At 48.7% G+C, this 21,862-nt stretch overlaps 1 protein-coding gene across 2 annotated transcripts in view; it reads right to left on the reverse strand.

Moving 5' to 3' along the window:
- The window catches only part of KMT2A (lysine methyltransferase 2A), a 45,715-nt gene that overhangs the window by 21,977 nt on the left and 1,876 nt on the right, over positions 1-21,862 (reverse strand). Inside the window, exons 2-12 of one of the 2 annotated variants that reach the window (XM_075442513.1) lie at positions 12,020-12,089; positions 8,592-11,260; positions 7,616-7,793; positions 6,996-7,230; positions 5,665-5,729; positions 4,494-4,871; positions 3,801-3,874; positions 3,022-3,150; positions 2,050-2,163; positions 708-854; positions 360-455 (exon numbers count right to left, since the gene is read on the reverse strand). In XM_075442513.1, coding sequence (XP_075298628.1) covers positions 360-455; positions 708-854; positions 2,050-2,163; positions 3,022-3,150; positions 3,801-3,874; positions 4,494-4,871; positions 5,665-5,729; positions 6,996-7,230; positions 7,616-7,793; positions 8,592-11,260; positions 12,020-12,089 — 4,155 coding nt within the window. Of the gene's footprint in view, positions 1-359; positions 456-707; positions 855-2,049; positions 2,164-3,021; positions 3,151-3,800; positions 3,875-4,493; positions 4,872-5,664; positions 5,730-6,995; positions 7,231-7,615; positions 7,794-8,591; positions 11,261-12,019; positions 12,090-21,862 lie in introns of those variants that run through there. The other variant, XM_075442514.1, reaches the window with a different exon arrangement.

Below are 21,862 nucleotides of genomic sequence, written 5' to 3' on the forward strand. Positions count from 1 at the left end.
TCTCCCATACCAATATCAACTGGTAAGTCTGTTAACAAGGTAAATGCTTCCATTCCAAAGCGCTTCTTCCACGTTCTGGGACTGCGATCAGCAGAATAACTACAGCTAAGAAAGGTGTAATTTTGGTCTGTCGAACTTTGCTTGTGAGACAACACAGTCTCTAGAAATCCTGCCTGCTCAGAACCTTAGCAACAACCCACCCCATTATCTGTTTCCAAATGCACCTTCCAGCGCAGCAGGCACCCTGCCTTAAAAAGCTACGTGACTGCATCAGAGCAAGTCATCTGCAGGGCTCCGGCCCACAGTGTTACGATCGGTCAAGAAGCGAATTGCCTAAGAAAGAAATCAAAATCCCTCACCCAAACTTTCTTTTTCTTGGTGGGTTTTGTTGGGTAGTTGGGGCCCAGGCACTCAGGGTGATAGCTGTTTCGGCACTTGTTACACTCCAGCAACTGCTGCAAGAATAAGGGGAAAGAGCATTGGAACAGAGACCCTTCCAAGGGATGCAAACCCCTGGACATTTTCGTTTCAGGTTGGACCCCCCACCGAGGGCAAGAGGAAGAAGCTGCAGCAGAGCAACTCGAGAGGCCCCAGCACGCAGTGGCGCTCGCGCAGAGCCCCCGGCTCCCCGGCGCCCACGCTCCGGAGCGAGGAGCTCTGGGAGCAGTGCGGGGCTGCCCACGGGGTCTCCCGGTGGCGTGGGGTACCTTGGTGGCCTGGTGCTGTCTCCCACACACGTGGCAGAACTTGCAGCGACGGCAGCACCAGTTTTCCAGCTGGTCCTCGAGAGGCCGCTCGCTCTCCTCTAGGCAGAACTTGTGGAAAGGCTCACAACAGACCTGACAATACACAAACTGCAAGGGGGAGAGGGAGGTTTTAGCAAGTCAGAAGCTTCTCGTAAATCCCAAGCAAGCCCCCTCACGCTCCAAACTACTCTGAATTCTGCTCTACAACTGACAGAACAAGGATTTCTACCGGCGTATCTTATGAGGGAAACTGCGTGCGTACTTCAGATAACCCAAATACACGCTCGTCCACCCAGACCAGGCACGGAGCAGCAAACTGGAGTCTGGTACCTGTCATCTAAGTGTTCTGAGTACTGGGAAAGGCAGAGGGCTCTTCAGGATCTCCCTCCCTCGCTGTAACACAAGCCAACCGCACCAGAAGAAACACTTGGTGCGGAAGGGAAGGCCACGCAGAGCAAAGGGAGACATCTCTCTCCCCGCTCAGCTTAGGTGGCCCGTCAGAAAGCTCTTCTGATTTCTACGTAGCCCCTACGAGGCCGGTCATATTAGAAAAAGAATCATCCTTAGGGCGCGAACGCTGCAGGCTCACAGAGGACATTGGAATCGTTTGTCCCCTCGAGCAACCTGACTGAGAAGGAGATGGTTCCATGCCCCAGGGGACCTTCACGGTCCTTATGCGCACTGACATCCACACGCAGAACTTCACCCTGTTTTCCCCAAGTATCGTTCACTTATTGTAACCGTGCCTTTTCTAGAGTGCTAGCACCACCTTCCCAGGACAGCTGGTCTGAAGATGTTGAGAAGGCACCTTTCTACAGCTGGAAACGCATTTAGCACATCTTGAGCCCAAATCCAGCTCTCGATGGAGCTCCAGAACCTTTCCAGTCACGTTTCAGTAACGGTTGGCAGCTCTCGGCAGATGCAGACATACCTGGGAAAGTCAACACTGCCTAAAGCCTTTTAACATCAACGGGGCAGCCTTTCTCATTGCAAGTCAAAGAAAGAAAAGCCCCTGCTTTGCTTCAGACGTGGGGTTCCGGATTAAGAGGAGACGCGGGTGCCCTCGAACACGCTATTCTTTACATCTAATACAGCTCACCTCCACAGTAAGCACCGCAGAACTTTCCAAACTGATTTTAAATACCTGGCATTTTAGTATCTTGGGACAGATTTTAGCAAGGACAGATTTACAGGTACTATTTTAATTTCTTGTGTATTAAGGTCACGATATTTCTTATTTAATTATTTTTGTAACAACGTGGTGCTGTAACTAAGTCATCAACAGCAGAACACAATGCTTTACCTCCACATGTCCACTGCTGGCACAGAGAAAACAGACCACCCTGGGAGTAATAGGTACCGAGGTGACGATGCCTAACCCACCCATCTCCCAAACATTCTCCACTTCACAGTCCTCCTGAAAGTACAAAAGCATACATCACCATGCAGAATAAGGCAATACAACATCAGTATAAAGTGCTCACATTCACTGCTGCTTTACACGTTCTGGGCCTGCGATTAAGTGTTCTCAAACTGAAACCATTTCGACTTCTACCTCGGTCTACTTTATTACATATATTGGAATGGTCACACCTCAGCGCTGTGCTTGCCGAGAGAGCTCAATATTACACTAGCCTTCCTTCTACGGAAAGCAAGCCTAACGAACGAGACAAAGTCTTTCACGATTGCACAATTACTACTAAAAGTGAAACTTCAGAAGGATTATACTTTATTAAAACTCCGTATTTGTATAAAACACGAGATCTCACTATAATCTCCAGTATCAACACTTATAGATGGACTGAAAAATTATTAGGAAAATATTAATTTTTATTATTTCAACACTGTTGTTCAAAAAAGTACATGATTTATCAGCTTAAAATGCCAGATATACCCAAAATGTTGTGAGTTACAAGTTACTAACATTTTCCCCAAATCTCGTTGGCTCAAGTTGTGGTAAGGTTTTATAGTTCCATCTTAATGGAATACTTCTTCATAAACCTCAAACTCTTGCTCATCCTCACACATTGACAGTTAAGGTTTTAAAGCTTTAAGCGTCTCTTCATCTGGTACTTTAATTATAAGGAAAATAAAAGGCATAACAAGCTTCTAAAAATCAACCAAGTGACTTGTCATGAAGGCTCCTATTGGCAGTTCTCTCTGAATGGTACCAGACACACAACCTTAGAAGTCACTGCCAGCACTCTCGAGGGACTCTAGCTCCAGTGTTTAGAGCCAGGTAACATTCAAATACTTAAAACGTTTTGTCCTCTACCTTGAAATCCACTCGGATTCTGTGGACTCCATCTGTAGGTTGCTTTTGCTTGGAACTGCTTCCGTTAGTCAGAGTGCTGAGCAAATTCAGTGTGCTGCTTTCTGGCTTGCTTATAGGAGGGGGCTTTTCCTAGTCAAGTAAAGGAGCCTGCATTAATCCCAGCCCCAAACGTTAAAACTTAACCAGTAATTATACTAAACCCCACAATCCCATTCACGGACAAAGCCCCCAAACCATCACAGAATTAACAAGTGTGCAAAAGTGGCAAGAAAGTAACCAACCTGCAAACCACTTCTTAAGAGCATTCCACACACAATTACATTTCTAATTCAATTTGCTGCATTCTTCTCTAACATCGTGTTGCTCGCTCTCATCAGAGCGCTGGTTTTTATTTTGCTGCAGTGGGGCAACTCTGGGTGTACTTAGTCCCTACGCACTTCTCTCACAGATTTAAGTGAGACAATTCTGCCCGCCCCCCTCCCTCCAGTGTAGTCGTTTCCAAGACAAAGATAGTTCCCATTTTTCATGGAAAAGCTAGCCTCCACCCCGTAACGTACAAGGCTTAGCAAACAAGTTAACACCTGAACGGAATCTCAGGCATATGCTTTGGTATCCACACACTGCCACAAGTAAAAACCTAACATCTTTAAGTACACAAAAAAAAAAAAAAAAAAAATCAGTCTGCAAAAAGGTTTAAAGTAATAAAGTTCCACTTTCTAGAGAGACAGAAGTTCCAGGTTCTTGAAATTTACTGACTGTGTACAAAAAACAGTATTCACCTTTTCTTTTGGTTTCTGTTTCACAGGGAAAGTTGGACGGGGAGCAATTTTTTTCTGTTTGCTTTGTTCTGTGCCTAGGAAGGGGGGAAAAATTATGAGTATTTCAAGTAACTAACAGCCACCTGCAGAGAAGAAAAGGGAAAAAAATCAGCTGGGTAATGTGCGATGAATTTTAGACAAGAACTTTTCCACCCTCTTCTGTGACTGCACCTCACCAACTAACACTTGAGCAGTCTCCTCGAGGCATGACCAGGAGAGCTTGCTCTGCTAAAAATCTGAGGCGTTGTGCGCGCAAAGCCACAGAAGTCCTGGCGCTGCCTTGTCGGTCACCGCTCCTGCTGTTCTGTACTACGTGCAACAGCAGACTACATTTTTGTAGCAGTAAGATCACATTCTTCTTGTTTCACATTCAGACTGCGGACAGTCAACAGACTTTACAGTATTGAAAATACACTTCAAGACTGCCAAGACTACATGACTAAAAATCACTATTAAGCATGGCCATCTTTTTCCCTGCCCCAATATACGCTGTAGTTCAATAAAAAGGGACCAGTTCTCAGAAAAAAATCCAAAGTAATCTTCTGTAATTTCACCAGATCGTAACGCATTTATCAGTTTTAAAATCCAACAGCTTTTAGCGGTACTGTTACTTAACGCGACTCAAACGGATTGAGGATAAACAGTCCCATTTACCTATTTCTGGCTGGGGAGTCTGCTTTTTCTTAGGCTCAGAGGCAGTAAGTTTAGGTGCTTCTTTTTTCAAAGGTCCTGAGCTTGGTGGCTGAGCAGGAGGGAGCTGCACTGGCTGGGACGCCTGCTTGGCAGCCTTTCTGGTACCAGATGAAGGGACCTGTTTGGGCTCCGACACCGGAACAGAGGAATTCCCATCCTCGCGCTTTTCCTCAATGGGCTTACGGGCAGGCATGGGTTCACTGCTCTTTTTTACGGCATTGTCTTCTCTCGATACAATAGTCTGAGGAGTCTGTTTCTGTCCAGAGTCCAACTGGTTCTTCCCAGAATGGCTTTCTTTCTTTTCATTTGCCTTCGATTTCTTCTCTTTCTTTTTTGCGGCTAGGAAGAAGAAGCATCAATAAAGCAACACAGATAAAACGGTGAGACTTCAAATGATTTGCTGCTTTCTTAAAATAAGGAAACAGACACTTTGATGTCAGAATTTTGTGATTCTGTCGTACAAAAGAAAAAACGATAGTCAAAAAAATAAAGCATTTTGTTGGCAAAATTAATGCTCTTGGCTGACGTCCCAATCTGTTGCCTTGGGTCCCAGTTCTGACAGAGCAGTAAGCAAAACCCTTCCGCAGTAAAGCGGATTCAGAGCTTCACTGCGCAAAGGAGGAAGCAGACTTTGTATGGTGAAGTTCAGGGCGTTTGAGGCAGCCGTCTGCCCGCTGTCACACTAGCACGCAGACCTCCAGAGGTCCAGTACCAAGAATGAGGGGATTTAACAGAACGCGTAGGACGGTTCACTTCAGCCTTGTGTCAGAGACAAGGAGACTCCTCAGTCCCCGTGTCACTCAGGAGCAGGCAAACCTCTGAGAAATGCCTGACCTGAAGGGCAGAGGGGAGACTGCGCAGCCAGCGGCAGCGGCTCCCTACTAAAGGAAGGGAAAACTACAAGTCCAGTGCTGAGACAGCCATTGTTGGGGAGTACAGACGCCGCCGGTGCTCACGTCGCTCCCACAACTTTCGCCCGGCATCGGCAGAACGGGCAGGCTCCCTGTCAACATTCGGTTACAGACTAACCTTTTGTAAGCTCAGCGTAGCCACGAGGACAGCACAAAGAGCAAAATTTAAGAGATGAAAGTTTCCCTCTCGCGCTATACTGGAGCCAAGCCTTTTAGCCTACCTTTAGCTTGCTTCTGGAGATAGGCTTTTGAAGGCATCCACTGTAGGTTCTGACATTTCCTCATTCTACAAAGAAAGAGCACGCCGTGAAATCAGCAGAAAAACGCAGACATTGAGAGGGCAGTCTGAAAATATTCAACATGAAAAACTGAAAACAATATTATCAATACGCCCACCACCTTTTTCCAAGCAATCTATTTCTTTTTTTTCCTCCCTTCTTCAGAGATAGGTAAAAGAAACTTCTTCTGTTCCTCTGTATTTTCCTTTTGGTCTTCCACACTCTCAACACAATTTTGAGGTTAATAAAACCGCTTGCATAAAAACACTGCATCAGAATACTTCCAAGAGCTCTAAGAAACCACATCAAACTCTCACAACTGTAGGTTTTTACGTAATCCAAACTGAGGCCATTGCAGACAAAAGGAGTTACTCTTGGAGTGGGATTGGATTAGGTGACCAAGCCTTTTTTTTTTTTTTTAGAGTTCAGCTTTATTTCCTCTTTGTCTCACACTTAGCATACGGCGTCTTCTATAAGTTGGGGTAGGCTTTGTTTCTGCCTTCGTTCTTGCAGCAGGGCTCGTGGTTTTGAAACGCAGCCCGAGGCCTGGGCAAAGCTGCTAAGAGCGAGACTACTTACAGACGGCAGTCTGCAGAGTGTTTTCACACAGAGGAGCACTACACAGCGGTTCTCACAGCTATGCTTTATAAATAGCTTTCATACCACAACAATCTTTATTGGTGCCACTTGAGCTGCTGCCTTTTCAGACAGATTATCTAGTCTGGTAAAATAAATTTAACGCAGCAATGTAAAAAAGCAAAAGGTTCACGCTAAGTGATACGTATAAAAAATGGTAGGAAAAAATCAAGGCAGAGCAGTATTTATTAATGACATCCAGGCACATCTTTGTGATACGAAGTGTATATACACCAGATAAACATCGCCTTGAAAACACAAGCTCCTCATAAATGCAATTCGGGAGAATAAGAGATAAACATTTATGCATACATTGCCTTCCTTGCAAAAACCCATACCGCCTAACGAAAGCCACAGGTCTCGTACCAAACACTTTTCAATGCTATGCCAGTTTTGTGAAACTGGGGAGAATAAACCAGAAGCGAACTTCAGGAAAAGAGCAAGTAACAAGCACACCTTGAATCAGGACCTTGACTCTTCAAACATTTAGATTGCCTCGCGGTGATCGAGCCTCAGCCCAAGCCAAACTCACTCAAAGCCTGTGCTACAGGGTAAATCTGCTGTTCCCTGTCCCGGAGCGCGGCTGTGCTTATCCCGCTCGGCATAGCGATTAGACAGTTTCTCAGACACATACTTACTTGCAGCACTGCTTCTTTATATTGCGCCCACCAAACTTGGGTTTGTCTAGGCAGTTAGTACAGACACCGCAGTCCTCCGGAACCTGACAGCCCGAACACTGCCCACAGCGCCTTGAGCGTCGGCCCTTCTTCACTGGAGGTTCTTGCTGTGCCTTGTTTCTGGTAACCGGCTTAATTGGCTTGATAGGTGGAGCAAGAGGTTCAGCCTCTTCCGAGCCAGCTATTGATGACTTATCTGCCAAAAAAAAAAAATTCTAATGTGAGTTCACTGATGTCAAAGAATGTTTCCGGAGCAGCTAATTTGTTAATGGAATTTATTCCATTAAGCGCAAGTTCATCTGCGGTGCCGCACAACGGATGCGCGTGAGCGCGTGTGTATACACACAGGTGCATATGCACACGCACCCCTCAGCAGACCAAAAGTTTAGTGCAGAACATGTGTTTATAACAATCACCAATGTTTAAAAGGGTTAACCCTGTTTAAGTGGCATTGTAACAGAGAGACCAGAGCTGTTTAACATACTTTCCCTTTTTAATCACTTGGAAGCGCTCATTTTAAGCAGTCAGCAAAAGCTGACCTTGTACGAATCCACCGACGAAAACTAGATATCTTAACTCACCATCATTCCCCATGGAAGACAGTATCTTCTCCCGTTCTTCCCACGGTAAGGCACTCAGAGTGGGCATGTCATCAGGAAACACTGCTCGCTTGCGGCCCAGCGCAACAGCTGCTCTCCTGCAAACATGTTTTATTCGTGGTCCTCGGACCGACGTCTCTGACGAATCGCTCTCTTGTCCCTAGATTTCAGAACAGGAGAACAGACAGGACGCCTAAGAAAGGTACCAAAATGAGGCGGGGAAACAGGTAATGGAAACCTCTAAACAACCTAAAAGAGTTAATGTTAGCTGGAACTTTGTAAGAATTGGGATAAAAGTAAAGACTAAGCCACGGTTATCCCAGAGAGGATAAACTCCAAAGGACAAGAGGTTTTACTCATTTGGAATTACAAGGTAAGTTTCCACCTGCTACCGAAAAGCAAACTTGCTCAAGAAGCTGTGTTATCAACGCAGCGGTACCACAGAAGTCAGAGTTGACTGGAATTGGACTAACGGTCGGTGCTAACTGATCCAGCAGGAGCCAGAAGTATATCAGGCTGTTCAGAAGCCAGCTTTACGCCCCAGAAGGGCCTATAACGAACACTGAGGCGAACAAGGACTACTGCAGTTTGCTGGCATCGTGTTTTTAGAGCGAGTACTACTCCTCTAGACGACCACTTTGCCTAGATTTATTCAGAGAAACCTAACAAGCAGCTACGCCGTACTGATCTCTAAAAAATGCACGCAGCTCCCCCCGGAGCTGACTATACAGCAGCTCCCTCTCTCCGCCAGCTTCTGCCCAGGGCTTCTCGTTCTGAGATCGTTTGCCATCTGTTGCATTAGCAGCTGCTTAGCTCGGCACATTAATTCTTCACGCTTAGGATACGAAAGCTACATGCGACTTTCGGCGCAAGTTCAAAACGAGACCCACTCTAGCAAAAACAAAACAAAACAAAACACACACACGAAAAAAAAACCCCAACTTGGAAAAAGGACTACCTGTGCTTTTGGCTGATCCGCTTGCTTGAGGGACTTGCTCTTCTCAATCTTGTACAGCTGGGCTTTGGCCTTTTTCAGAAGACTGGCCACCCTCTTGTCAGTCATTGGCAGTTTGTCTGCTTGAGCCAACATGGAGCTGATGGAGGAAGCGGAATGTTTAACAGTGCTTGATGAAGGAGCAGACAGACGCAGAGCTTTTTCCTTCTCCAAAGATGGGACGGCGGGGCTGAGGTCCAGATCCGATTTGTCTACTCCCCCTCTACCCTTCTTGGACGTTTTGGTTTTGCTGGCTGCCGTATCTACCAGAGCAGCAGCGGAAATGTCTGCCGCGGGATCTATTGCTGTAGACTTCTTCCGCCCGGCAGTTTTTTTGGCAGACGACGATGCTGCAACGTCTTCGCTGACAACTTTTTCTTTGGGCATTTTACCTACAGGAAACAAAGCAGAGCTACTCTGAATTTCTGACCCTTTTCTCCTTTTCTCTTTCCTTGACTCCCGTTTGTTCTCCTTTTCTCTCTCTCTGTCTTTCTCTCTGCTCTTGTCCTTCTCCAGGCTTTTGTCAGCGTCCTTCTCTTTGGAGAGCTCCTCTGCTGCCCTGTCCTTGTTTCTGCCTCTCTCTGCCTGGGGACTCGACACGAACCAGGGGAATAGCGGAGTAGGGCCACTAGATGAGAAAGGCTCTGCTGGAGTGCTAGTCTGCTTCCTCGGTCTCTGGCTTCTTTCTGCCGATTCCCCAGACTGCGTTAGGGAATGGGAAGGAAAAGTAAAAGTTGAATTTAAGGCACTAGTGGCAAGAGAACTAACAGAAATGCTAGTTAACGAGGAAGAGACAGAAGACTGTGGGGTGAGAGCTGTCAGGTCAGAGGTACTAAGCCTCCCACTTCTCGTCCTCATGGAGTGCGAAGGAGATCTGGGTTCCGATCGGATGGGGCTAAACACTCTCCTCTTCCGCTTCCGAGAGGAGACCCCCGTCGCAGAGGTCCCTGTAGCGGCGCGACCAACCGACGACGGCAGAGTTACAGATTCAAAGATCCTGGAGTGGGCCTCGCTCGGCGTGAATCTGGGCGCTCTCAGCAGAGGACTTCTCTTATGCACATCAAACCTCGTTCCAGAGTGAAGAGAAAACAGACGTGCTGGAGCTGTCGCACCTGGCGTTGAGAAGCCAGACGCAAAGCCAACGTCTTCCGGTGTCAGCGGTGGGGGTCTGAAGTTATCGAATATCGGTTTGCGGATAAGACCCTCTTTGGCATATTTTGCTGACGAGAAGTACTGTGGTTCCGACCTGGAATGCTTCAGGGAGGTCCACCTAAACGTCGGCTCTCGCAGAATCGACTTCCGTTTCTCTTGCATCGGCGCAGCGGAAGCAGGAAGAAAGGGTGAGGCTAACGGTATGGTAGGAGGCATAAGCCAAGGGGTATGGTCCGAGATGCTGGAAGCAGGCTGCAGCGGTGGGGGGGGAGTGAGCAGAGGGGGAGGAGGAGAGGAGGAGGACTGCTGCTGCGGCACGCTTGGTAAGGCTGACAGCTTTTTAGCAGTCCTTTGGCCAAAACTTCTTTCTGTGATGGAAAATCTTCTGTTTCTCCTATCGCTGTTGTCGTTTTCAGGGGACTGAGAAACAGGCAGTGGTGTGTGAACTTCTGGAGTGTTGCTTCGCTCTTCAGAAAGCGTCTGCATCTCCTCAGAAGCCTGGGAGTCCGTAGACGTGTCCACGCTGGGGCTACTGGACCGCGAGGAGTCCGACGACATCTGAGATGAATGCTGAGAAGCAGCGCTGGACTTTTCACTGGAGCCACAAGACGTAGCGCTGAACCTGCTGTTTGGTGTGGATTCTAGTCTGGATATTTTAATAGGAGGATCGTAGTCTTCATCCTCAATGAACCGTTTGGGTGTTTTAATAATCCGCGAAGAGATAGCACTCACAACCGGCATGATGAACTGTCGGATGTTTTTGAGCTGGGTTCTCCCCTTCCTGCCCTGCAGTTTGGCTGCTTCTTTCTCAATCTTTTTCTGTGCCCCCTTTTTCGCTCTCTGCAAGAGTTGCTTAGCTATTGCAGCGTCCGTCCTTTTGGTGGAAGGTATAATCCTAACCGGCTTAATCCTGCGCGGACTCTGTCTGACAGCAGTCTTTTCTTCCTTCGTAAGAGGCGGCGTGCCATCCTTCTCTTTGCGCATCCTTTGGGGTTTTTCCAGCTGCGAGTTTACGACCAAGGCTGAGGAAGTCTTTAAACGTTCAGAGGACGGTGGCCTGCCCCTCCTGCGCACAACCTGAATGCTCTTCCTCCCAATCTGAAGTTTCGTCCCAGGCTTAAATTTAGATTTCAGCGGGGAGAGCTTACTAGTTCTTAACTTCTTGATTTTAGTTGCCTGCTGAAATGTAGTGGATGGTGACCTTTTGATTTTTTTCAGACTCTCCTTTTCTTCTTTACTGCCCTTCTGAACGTCCGATGCGTCTTTTACTTGGGACAACTTGAACTTCACACTCGTAAGCGTTGGAGGTCTTCCTCGTCTTTTTTCCCCACTCTTCAACTCCTTCTTCTTTACTTTCTCCATGGATGTGGTTTCAGACTTGCTTGAAGGGGAACACACTGACGAAGAGTCTGACAGTACAGCTGAACTTCGGTCGGAACTGCTCCGGGGCCTCCCGCGAGGTTTCCGTGGACTCGATTTAACTGAGAGGGAAGCAGAGAACACAGAGCACACGTTAAATTTCTCCGAGTGTCAGATTACTCAGCGTCAGTCACACTGCCTGTACAAGTTGCCAAGACATTTCAGTCAATCAAGAAATAAAAATACAGTTTTATCAACACTTGCAAAGAGTACCTTCTCAACCTCTTCTACATAAAACATGAAGTAGACACCCTATTGGCAAGGCTCCCCCCAGCAGAAATTGCTGGCGAGGCCGAGCTGAGCAGATCATTGTGGTGAACGAGCAGAGTGCTGAGGGGAGAGCATTTATTGACAAGAATCAAAATCACAGCTGAATTCATTCACTGGCAGTCCCATCGCGATTTGATCCTACATCTTGAAAGCTGAAAATGCAACAACTTAGCTCCAGTTTATCCTCAAGTGCTTTACACTTGTTTCATTTCCAAAAAAAGCGAAGGTTCCAGTTACAGGTGATAACGGGTCTACTGACAGATCCTGAAACAATCAAACCAGTTTTCGATCCTTACTATTAAAGTAATTGCCTCTCTAAACGCTAACATGAGGTTTCAAATACTGCTTTCATCAGTATAACTCTTCTACTCAAAAGTTTCCCTGTTCTGTAACAGATCAGACGTAACGAGTCCAAAACTACCTGGGTTGAACCCAAAGACCGGGGTGGCTTTTAGGGTGGATGAGATTTGATGGAACAAACAGGAGAGGCATGGCAAAACCATCACAAAGAGAATGGAAAGTCAACATCCAGTCCTGTGACTTGAACATACCTGTGGGGGACCTGGTGGGACTTCGTACTTTGACTTCTTCATCTGAGCCAAAACCTAAAAACTGTTCATCCTGCAACGAGAAAGTGGATGGAAATTTGAAGACGTGGATATTAACATTAAAACAAACTTTGCTGTGATCAAAGCATGAAAGGATTTTAGAGGATTTTCCCTCCCCAAGTAACATACTGGCATTTGCTCTTCGAACAAACAACTGCTTAAAAAGAAAGGCAACTTTTATATATATGTACAAAGCAGCTATAGTTTGCACCTACGGAATGATCAAAAAGAGTTATGGGGAAACAAAGGACAAGTATGTATGAAAGCAAACCCTTAACGCGTAAAACCCGCTGCTCATCTCAAACCACAAAGGTCTACTCTTACAAGCTGTTATTCAAACTACCCTAAAGACGCACTCCAGCAAAAGAAGTGTTTCCATGTTTATTTGGCTAGTACAGATGGAGACCAACTTCCTCCAAACTCATTTAAAAGCCTCTCCGGATGAGCGGAAGCATCTGAGGTCTGTAATTCTGCCCGAGCATCCTGGAGCTCGAACAAGACCTCAGGGCTGGCTCAGGTCCCTTTCCAAATGCTTCCCTGAGGGAGGGCTTGCCACCTGCTCCCACAAGACCCAGCCAGGACACTTACTGCCTCTGGAAGGAAAGCGCACGACTTCGGGGCCTTTTTGGACCCCACAGAGGTCGGCACACCTGCAGATGAGCCCCACCCCGTTAGCTCCGTCACACAGCCACCTCCAAGCCTGGCTAAGGAACAAGTTAAGATGGACTAAAGCTACTGCTGGGAAGACGGGGTCCTCCCTAAGACGCAGGCGTCATTCATACGCCCCAGGAGCCGCAGCCTGTCCTGGCGCTGAACATCTAGACACACAGCAAATCAGGAAGGTGGCAGAACAAGCCTTCTCTTGGAGGCACCGCAGGTGGTCTCCTCTCCCGCAGTTCCCAGCAAAGTCACCACCAAGAAAGCATTTCTTGGTAAGGGACCACAACCTTTACTAAGTGCCACATTTCAAACAACAATGAAATTTAGCAGCCACGTAGGCAACTTCGTGGAACGTCAGTGATGATTTTCCTAAAATTTGACTCCTGATTACAGTAAAGCTGGTTATGGCTGTTGGTTTCGGTCACCTTTTTTTTTTTTTTTTTTTTTTAAATTCACTTCAGACTTTGTATTTAGGAGAGATGAAAACCTGACTTCCACTGTAAATCTTTTCCCCCTGACAGAGGCGGTATGTTCAAGACACTCTGTTCACATTAAGGCACGTTTTTCAGGGACTACGCAAAAATGTCAGTCCTATTCTTCTGCCACATTTTCATTTTTACGTTGCTCCAGCTCTCCTAGTCCAGTTTCACCTCAAGTATTTATGTTTGCCAGTCTTCAGTTTCCTCTGAACTTTGAAAACGGAGATGACACTTGCTGCTTGCTTCTTCAAACTGCTGTGCAATGTGGCCACATGCTAGGCAGTTAACTATGCTGTAACAATCCGAGTCTGCAAAGAGCTTTGAGAAGAGCAGGCACTACAAGAACAGCATCCTGAAAGCAAAAAGGTGGGACGCTGTGAACAGGAGAAGGTAAGCTGTGCAAAGAATTAACACCTTTTCCTGATGTAGCTCAGGCCTGATTAAAGACTTTGTCCACACAGCTCCTTTCTTCCACCTTGTGCTTTCCACGCGAAATTTCCAATCTGTCTACTTACAGGACAGACCATGAAGAAAGTCTCAGCTACCGAAACCACAGTTTAAAGAAATTAAATCACATGCACTGAGACCCGTACCTGTGTCTACAGGAAAGCTGTGACGTGACAAAGAGCAGCGAGGCTCAAGACATATCATTTCTCAAAATTTTCTGTTTGATGATCCTCAGTATTTAGCAATTCAGACAGCATAAATATTCTAACTGAGGGCCACCGAAGTCTTCAACACAGATCATGCTCTGGCGAGTCAAACACACCGCACGCGAACAGGCTGCAGTTCATAATCGCCGTAAGCGACTATCAGCGCACGTTGCTGGAGAACGGGACAGCCCGGCCCTTCCTCACACCCCTGCTGCCTATCTGCTCTTTGCAGTTGCAGCAGTGATGCCAGGAAAACCCAAAAAAGCAATGACAAAGCAATGTAAAAGAAGTGAAATTACAGCAAAATGCGTTGTTTCTACCCGAGGAATCTTGAAACACCCCCCACCCTCCCCTCCCCGAGACCCCTCCCTGAACGGGAGACGCTGCCATGCTCAAGTCTGATCCCACAGTGACAAAGCCAGAGCGGGAAGGCCGTGGAAGCGGCCGGCTCCCCGCTCGCAGCGCTGCGGATCAACGGCCCCGTCAAGCCTGCCTGCCGCTCCCCAAGCACGCGGGCTCGCCGCAAGATGTAAACACCGCAGCACGGGCACTGCCTTCACAGCGACGCGTGCCCCAGCAGAAGGGTCCCCGCCACCGACAAAGGCAGAGGCGCTCAGCAGAGAGAAATTTGGGCCAAAACGGTCTAAACACCAAGAATGCAAGCGGAAAAATAACAAGCTACCTACGAACAGTCAGGTTTAGGGGAACAGCTGCTCACACCACACAATTCCTTCCTCGTTAGCCTACCAAAAATCGCGATCTGCAGCATTTTCAAACACGCCATCGTGTGCATATAGCGTACACCCGGTACAGAGAGAGGCTGAATAACGCTGACTTTTGTGCTTCATTCGCGCGCTGCGCGGAATCGGCTCCGAGCAATGGGCAGCTCGCCGGCTGCACCTCCGCAACCACCCCGCTGCAGCCCGAGAAGCGCACCCCGATGCTCACAGAGCCCTCGCTGCGGCAGCGCCAACGGACTCCGCAAATGCAGAAGGCAGCTCTAAGGACTACTCACATTTCCAACAGACCACTTAAACCACTAAATACTAAACAAACAAACAAATTATTTTCAGGAAGCGAAACAGACGCAAAGACCTATTTACAAGATTGAATTAGAGACCATCCCTGCCCAGAGAGGCAAGTAAGTTCCGTGTAATCTAAAATGATACCTTACGCTAAAAGCAGTTACTGGCGCTCGACTTACACGTGTATGAAACGCTCGCTGTTGGCCAGCGATTGCAAACCTCCGGTAATGAAGAAAGACGTGCATCTAATATTAAATAGAATCTCACGCAGCTGCCAATAAAAATAACCTCGCACGTAACAACAAAGTTGCAGGGGGGCTGCCTGTGCGCAGTGAAACCTTAGGAACAGAGAACAAGAACGCATTTAAAGCTACGAGCAGACAGCTCGGTGTTCAAAGGCACCAGTGTCACAGGACAGAAGTGCAGTTTTCTGCTACCTGCTCTCCCGCCCAGAACAAAATGCTGTGCCTGAAGACACGCCAGAACCCGCAGGGCAGCCTTCCACCACTCCAGCCGCCCCTCCACCTCCTGTGCTCTTGAAGAAAACAAAGAGGTACTCGTCTTTTACTTCCCCGAAAAAGTTTGCTCAGATCTGCTTCCCCTCTGCCTGCCCCAGAGGAGGATTCCCATGCACGCCTATCCCATGCCGTGGTGAAGGTGGCTGGAGAGATGAGGAAACAACGCCCGATTTCTGCAGCAGGGACCCCCACTCCTGCTATCCCGAAACGTCTGCCCCCACCCTCCCAGCTAACACCAAACAGACCTGAAAGATACAACTTCTTCACAAATATCTGGAGGCTGGGACCACAAAGTGAATAACAGAACACGACCACCTAACAGTCTTGACTTGCATCTGCCTCCGAGTTCACACGGCCACTACAGATGTGTCCTTCATTTTGCCATTCAGGCTCCTAAAACAGCCATTATTTTGTCTGTGGCTACAAAACCAGCACCTTCTCTATTTCTGACAACTGCCTGTCGTAATCCACCACTGGAGCCTGCATCATTTTTAAGCCAAGCGCCCTCACCTTACTTTTCTAACGGGACACATAAACTCTGGCTTTGGCCCAGCATCCTGGGAACGATGTTTCTTTCGCATTCCCTACCAGGCAGTCACCAGAACTGGCTACGGTAAAAAGGCGCCCTTCACAAAATGATCACTTTGGCTTCATTTACAGCTACAAGCAGTGTGACCAATACATCACTCACGTTTGTTTGGTGACGTCCACCACCGAATCATCGATCTGAAAACGGTCGTTCTCCCTGTCTGAGAAGGCAGCCTTGTAACTCACCAGAGAAGACCGAGAAGGCCACCAAGTACCGGCACGCATTTGTCAGGCTGAACCACCCTGTTGGCCATCATACGTGTCAACACGCAGTTTTGAGGCCAATTAGGCAGGAACAGCCTCCCTCCGGTTTTTCAGAAGTGACTATAAAGCACGACAGATGGAGAGTGATTAAAAACCATACCGGTTTTGAATGCGACCTCATTTACCTGAGAAAGAATAACGCCGCGCAGAAAGGTCACTCGGGATTACAAATAAAAGGATGAGGGAAGGCTCGCCTCATGTGCGAGACATGAAGGCCAACTGTGCAGGCGAGGGGCGATCTCTCGATGGGCGGCAGAGCTCCCATCTACATCTCCCACTCCAACATTACGCTACCTCAACTGGCTTAAACCTCAAAGTTGGGAGCAGACGAAGAGAGGCTTTTCCTGAAGTAACCCAGCTACTGCAAGGACAGAAAAGGTGCAAGCAAATGTCTATTACAATGTTCTTGAGCAAAATCGCTTTTGAAAGAATCCCCAACTAAAGATTCCAGAGGAAAAGCCACCTTCAAATGAGGGACTGCCCTGAGGTACCAGCTGATGTTCTCATCTCTGTCTGAGGAATAACAGTGTAACCCGTACTACCGTGGACCCATAAAGTTGCACGGGACATGTGTGTCATCACAGCTGTCAGAAGCACTAAACCAGCAACGCAGCTGTTCCAAGCAGCTCTTGAAAACATTTAATTAATTTTACAATAGAGCTCTCCGAATAATGCTTTACTTCTGTTCCTGTTCACCTTCTTGGTTTTGGCCCCAATTATACGGCACCTCACCTTCTTGGAAAGAGAGAAGCTATTTTTAGAAGCTCATTCAGAAGCCTGTTTCCTAACTATGGCACGATATCTAACAGACTCCTCTTCTTCCAGCAGAGTAAACATCCTCGGAGGTTGGCAATAAGTAACCTCGAGATAAACGCCGGGCGCACTCTACGCTTCTATCGGGAGCGGAGTCACCTGGGAGTTCAGGGAGACGCTTCCCAGGTGACCGCTTGCTAATAAGCAGCTGAGCACTCGGGGTTACTGTTCCGTACTGACTCAGCCGAGGGTCCACTCGCCCTTTCATTCTTTAATTAGACGAAAGCTCTGCACATGAGTGACGTACAGACTCTGCTGGGGCTTCGCCTCGACACGGCACCGACCTACACAGCGCACCCCGAGAGCGCAGAACAGCGCAGGGCTGGGGCACCTCCACGCCACAGCCCCCAGACCAGAACAACGGGAAGATGCGTCCTGCAACCGGGCTGCAGCTGGACCCTTGGCAACCAGCTACGACAGCACAACCATGATCAGGACTGCAGCTTCCAGAGTCCCTCCGATGGCACCCAATTTTAGAATTGGAAAGAGCAAGCTACTCTCTGCAGGGCTCAAGCACAGAGAGCGCCCATTCTGACAGCGTTACCGAGCGCGCAGATCCGTCTTGCCAGCTTGCTAGCAGGAAAATGAGAGTATCCAGTGTTTGGAAGTAACGACAGGGCCAGCCTCTCACTATTCGGCCAAACTGCGAGCAGCAGAACAGACTGACCTACAGCAGCCCGCTAACAAAACATAACCAGTCCCTGCCTTCCACCAAGTCCTGGTTCCAGCAGCTCAGCTTGGACGAGTAACTCTGATTTACAGTTTCCACTCTGAACAAAGAGGGACGCGTTTCAGAGCGCCTGACAGAGTCCCATTCTGGTCGCAGCAAGCTTTCAATACCACCGCCGAGGACGAGGGTCAGCCAAGCTATCACCTAGAAAGACATAGCTTGCACCCGGTGAGAGAAAAGCGAGACCAAAGCCTCCCGGACCACATCTAAGAGACCACTGGCAACAAACCGCTTCTGGCAAGCAAAATTTCTCTCTCCAGTTCCACAACGGAGGCTTAGAAGGCAACACTTCAGCTGGACTTGGACAACCAAGGAAGGAATTCTAGAGCTTGCTGTTAAATAAACGCAGACATAACTACCAAAGCTGCCCAACGTACCACAGCAGCGGGCCGCAAAACTTTGGACATCCCTGCACGCACAGGGCTATGCTCTGAAGTTGCTGTGTTGACGCATTTGAATAAAAATCTTCGGTAGCGGCAACCTCATCTTCCGCTCCTAAAGAAATGTACACCACCTGGCAAAGCAGGGAAGCATTACTAAAGTCAAACTACGCTTTGTAGCTTGGCTCGGGGGGGACAGCGCACCCCTCTGTGGCATCCCTTCACCTCAAGGTCCGAGCATTCACTTGCTGCCGGTGCACAAGACTGAACTGCGGGGACTCACCACCATGAACCGCAACACTCCCTACAACACAAGACCATCGAAACCCCAGAGGGCTTACACTGTGTGGCCACCCAGCTAAAAGGATTTAACCGCCAGAGAAGCGTCACATTCGAGCAGTCTGCAAGAACCCACGTTCTTTGCCAAAGTCATCCCCAGAGCCTCCCAAAGCTGGAGAGAGCTGAGATGCAGCCTCTCACCAGAGACTCCCTTTGTCTGCCCTGGACCAATACTGCACTGCAAACCAGCCTGGACTTCGCCAGAGGCTGGAGCGGACGAGGATGCCTTCCTGTAAACACCAGACACGCTTTCCTCCGGTAGTCTACGGGACAGGCCAAGAAGGGGAGATGACAACCCCTGCAGTGACAAACCTTTGCCCGAGCCAGCAGAAGGGAGTCCCTCTGCCGGAAGGCTCCCTCCGAATGCGGGCCGCCCGTGTTTCCGTTCACCAAAACCAAACGCAGCTGAAACCCGCGCAGAACGCCTCCCTGTGACAGCGCTACTTCACCCAAGACACTGCCTTTCCCCGCTTGGCTCTCGCTGATTAAAAGCGGGACGGGCAGCAAGCTTTGGCATCGCAGCTGGAAAACCTGCAGCGAGCGTGTTCCCTCGCACACGCCCGCCGCAGAAAAGCGCCTGTGCACGCCGCGACCCACTCGCCCGTGGAAGCCCTCCGCACCATCTCACAGGCATTCAACAGGCCAGGAGGATGCGGCCTCAGCAGGGACGCGCTCGGAAGCCAGCTAGCAGAGGCTGAGGAGCGAAGTACTGACTCAAAGAGTTACCCGGTCTCTTCCCTCATTTCCTCCAAACACGGTACAGTAAAATCCGTAGTTCAGCGCTCTGATGCCAACACAGAAGCACGCAGCGAAACACACTGCTGCAAGAGCCTGTCCCGTGAGCTTCCAGCTGAGGGAAGCGCAAAGCCAAAAAGCCCCCGGAGCAAACTGCTCAGTGCACACTGCTACTGCTTCTGAAACCACCTCACCTGCCCATCGCCGCCGTCAGCGGGACGACTGGCACCGCCTTCCACCAAAAACAGCTTCTCTCGGGGAACCCCAAATTCCCTTCTGCCAAAAAGCTTCACAAAACCGCTCCTCTGAGGGTTTCGAGTACTGTGCAACGCCGACCGCATCGCAGAAATGGGAAACCCACCAGAATGGTTAAAACCTGTACTTGTGTTTTCACCCTTCTGACAAAGGAAGGCTCGAGTCTTCAGAAAGGATAAGCAGCACGAAGGAGCCCTCCATCTCTTGAGCTGCGATCTGTACCATTCTCACCACGCGCCTGCTGTTTGACATCAATACCCACGAGCAGCCACCTCCCCACTCATGGGCAGTACCCACGTTACCCGCAGCAGCCGGGGCTCTACACCTCTACCTCACAGGTTAAACACCCAGGCAGCTTTACAGCCAACATTCAGTGTAACGCTAGGAGAGAAAATTTTGAGGCAGAGGGAATTTGAATGCCCGAGGAGGAGAGAAATCATCTGTACTTCCAGCTCAGGCGTGACGGCGGCGGCAGCATGGAAGCCCCTCCTCCCTCCCAGCACATGGATCTAGTACCATTCCAAAACAAGCCAGCCCTCGCTGAGCATCTAAGACTGTAACGCTTACCTCGTAAAAAATTATGATCCATGTATAATTACAGCAGCACTACTAGAGACGCCACCATCACTACTACGTTCCATTTCAAACCTCAAGTTTCTGCAGCTTTCGAGCTGATGCAGATTTACGGAGTAAACCGTCAGCATGCACCCAACACGCTCTCAACTTTTACGTCCCAAAGCCTCAACTAAGCCTCAGGGCCGGGAACAGAGCTCTGAACTGACAGGCGTAGCAGATATTTAACGGCTAAGGGCAAGCATCTCTTATACCAAGCGTCGATGTAACGAGTCAAGAAAACACAACCAAGTTTCCCTTATTGCTGAAGTGCTGTTTGCATCAAGCAGGACAGATAACACGCCGTACAAGTGCCACCTTTTTCAACCAGTTATAGTTTTACTGTGCAAAAAGTTCCGTCCCCTGCCCCCCCCAACTCTCGCAGTGCCCAAATCAAGTATCATAACGTCGCTCCCTTAAAGCGAGCCGGTTTCAAGATAACTCAGCGAAACACCGCGCTGCAGCAGAAGTCAAGGATTCGTACAAAGTCACCAGAAACCCGGAGAGTATGAAAGTGCATCCCAGAATTCAGGTACCTTTTACATCAGAAACAATATCTGCTACGTACCGCACAACGGCCAAGGCAACAAGGGAGAGACCGAGCATAATACTTGCTCCGGACTTTTTTGTTACATGAAATGTTGAGAGTAACGCACAATTCCAACACTTGCTTACACAGGTGAACACTGTAACACAGTACGCCACCAGGAAGTCAAAAAAATCAGCAAGGAGATCAGAAGTCGTGCATGAAAACAACACACAGCTTCTTCCTCTGATCCCCACAGGCTCTCGAGCTCAAAGCGACAACTCCAGAGTTTATTCCCAACACAGAACGCCAACCCAGCTGAAGACTGTAACCGGCTTGGTTCAGGCTTGCACCCTGAACCTTGCGGAAGAGAACGGTGCGAGCACCAGACAGCTATTCAAAGGACGCGGTGAGCCCTAGAAAGCGGGGATCTTCTGGAAGGCCCTTTCTAGAAGAGCATCTCCACCCAAAGCCAGGTATGACACGGGCACCAGAACTTCACCATCCCCGCACCGACGCACAGCCGCGCTCCCCTCTGAAGAGACCACAGGCGGCACCATGCACTGACTTCCTAGACATGCAGGAGCTGTTTTTGCATCCCCTACTCCCAACCCACTGAGAACTTGTACTGCAGGAGAGAAGAGCTGGTCCCACAGCTTCTGGTGACCAGCAGCGGTGGTGCAATCTTCATGGCGACTATATATATGCATGCGGCATAAGTCACTGGTCAGGAGAACTAGGTCCGTCAACGCAAAAATGCTTTGTTTCTTGAGCGTCACTGAAGGAAAGAAACCAACCGAGCGAGGCAACCGAATCTGAGTACCCGAGAGTATCTCTTCTCCGAGCACCCCTGAGAACGCAGGCAGGCGCAGGCTGCAAGCGCAGAGTGAGGAAAAGCCCCCCAGGCCCACCCCTTCCCTGCTCACGAGCGGTCAGGTGAACCTCAGCCTACAGACGCCAAGCCATACAGAACTTTCGTCATTACTTTCAACTGTACGTAACGTTATTAGACGGGAGGTTTTAGTAGCTCAACAGAAAAGGGATCTAAGAAGTAAAAATTTCCAAGACCCACGAGACTCTGTCTTCATCAGCCACTAGCACTGAGAAGGTATCCAAGCCATCCTATTTTAAAGCAAAGCAGCCCTAAAGGCCAAACTCACAAAGGTCTTTCAGAAATGTTTTAGAGATAATTTGACATGCAAAAATATA

This window comes from Opisthocomus hoazin, chromosome 24 (genome assembly GCF_030867145.1).
Source record: "Opisthocomus hoazin isolate bOpiHoa1 chromosome 24, bOpiHoa1.hap1, whole genome shotgun sequence".
Classification (NCBI taxonomy): Eukaryota; Metazoa; Chordata; class Aves; order Opisthocomiformes; family Opisthocomidae; genus Opisthocomus; species Opisthocomus hoazin.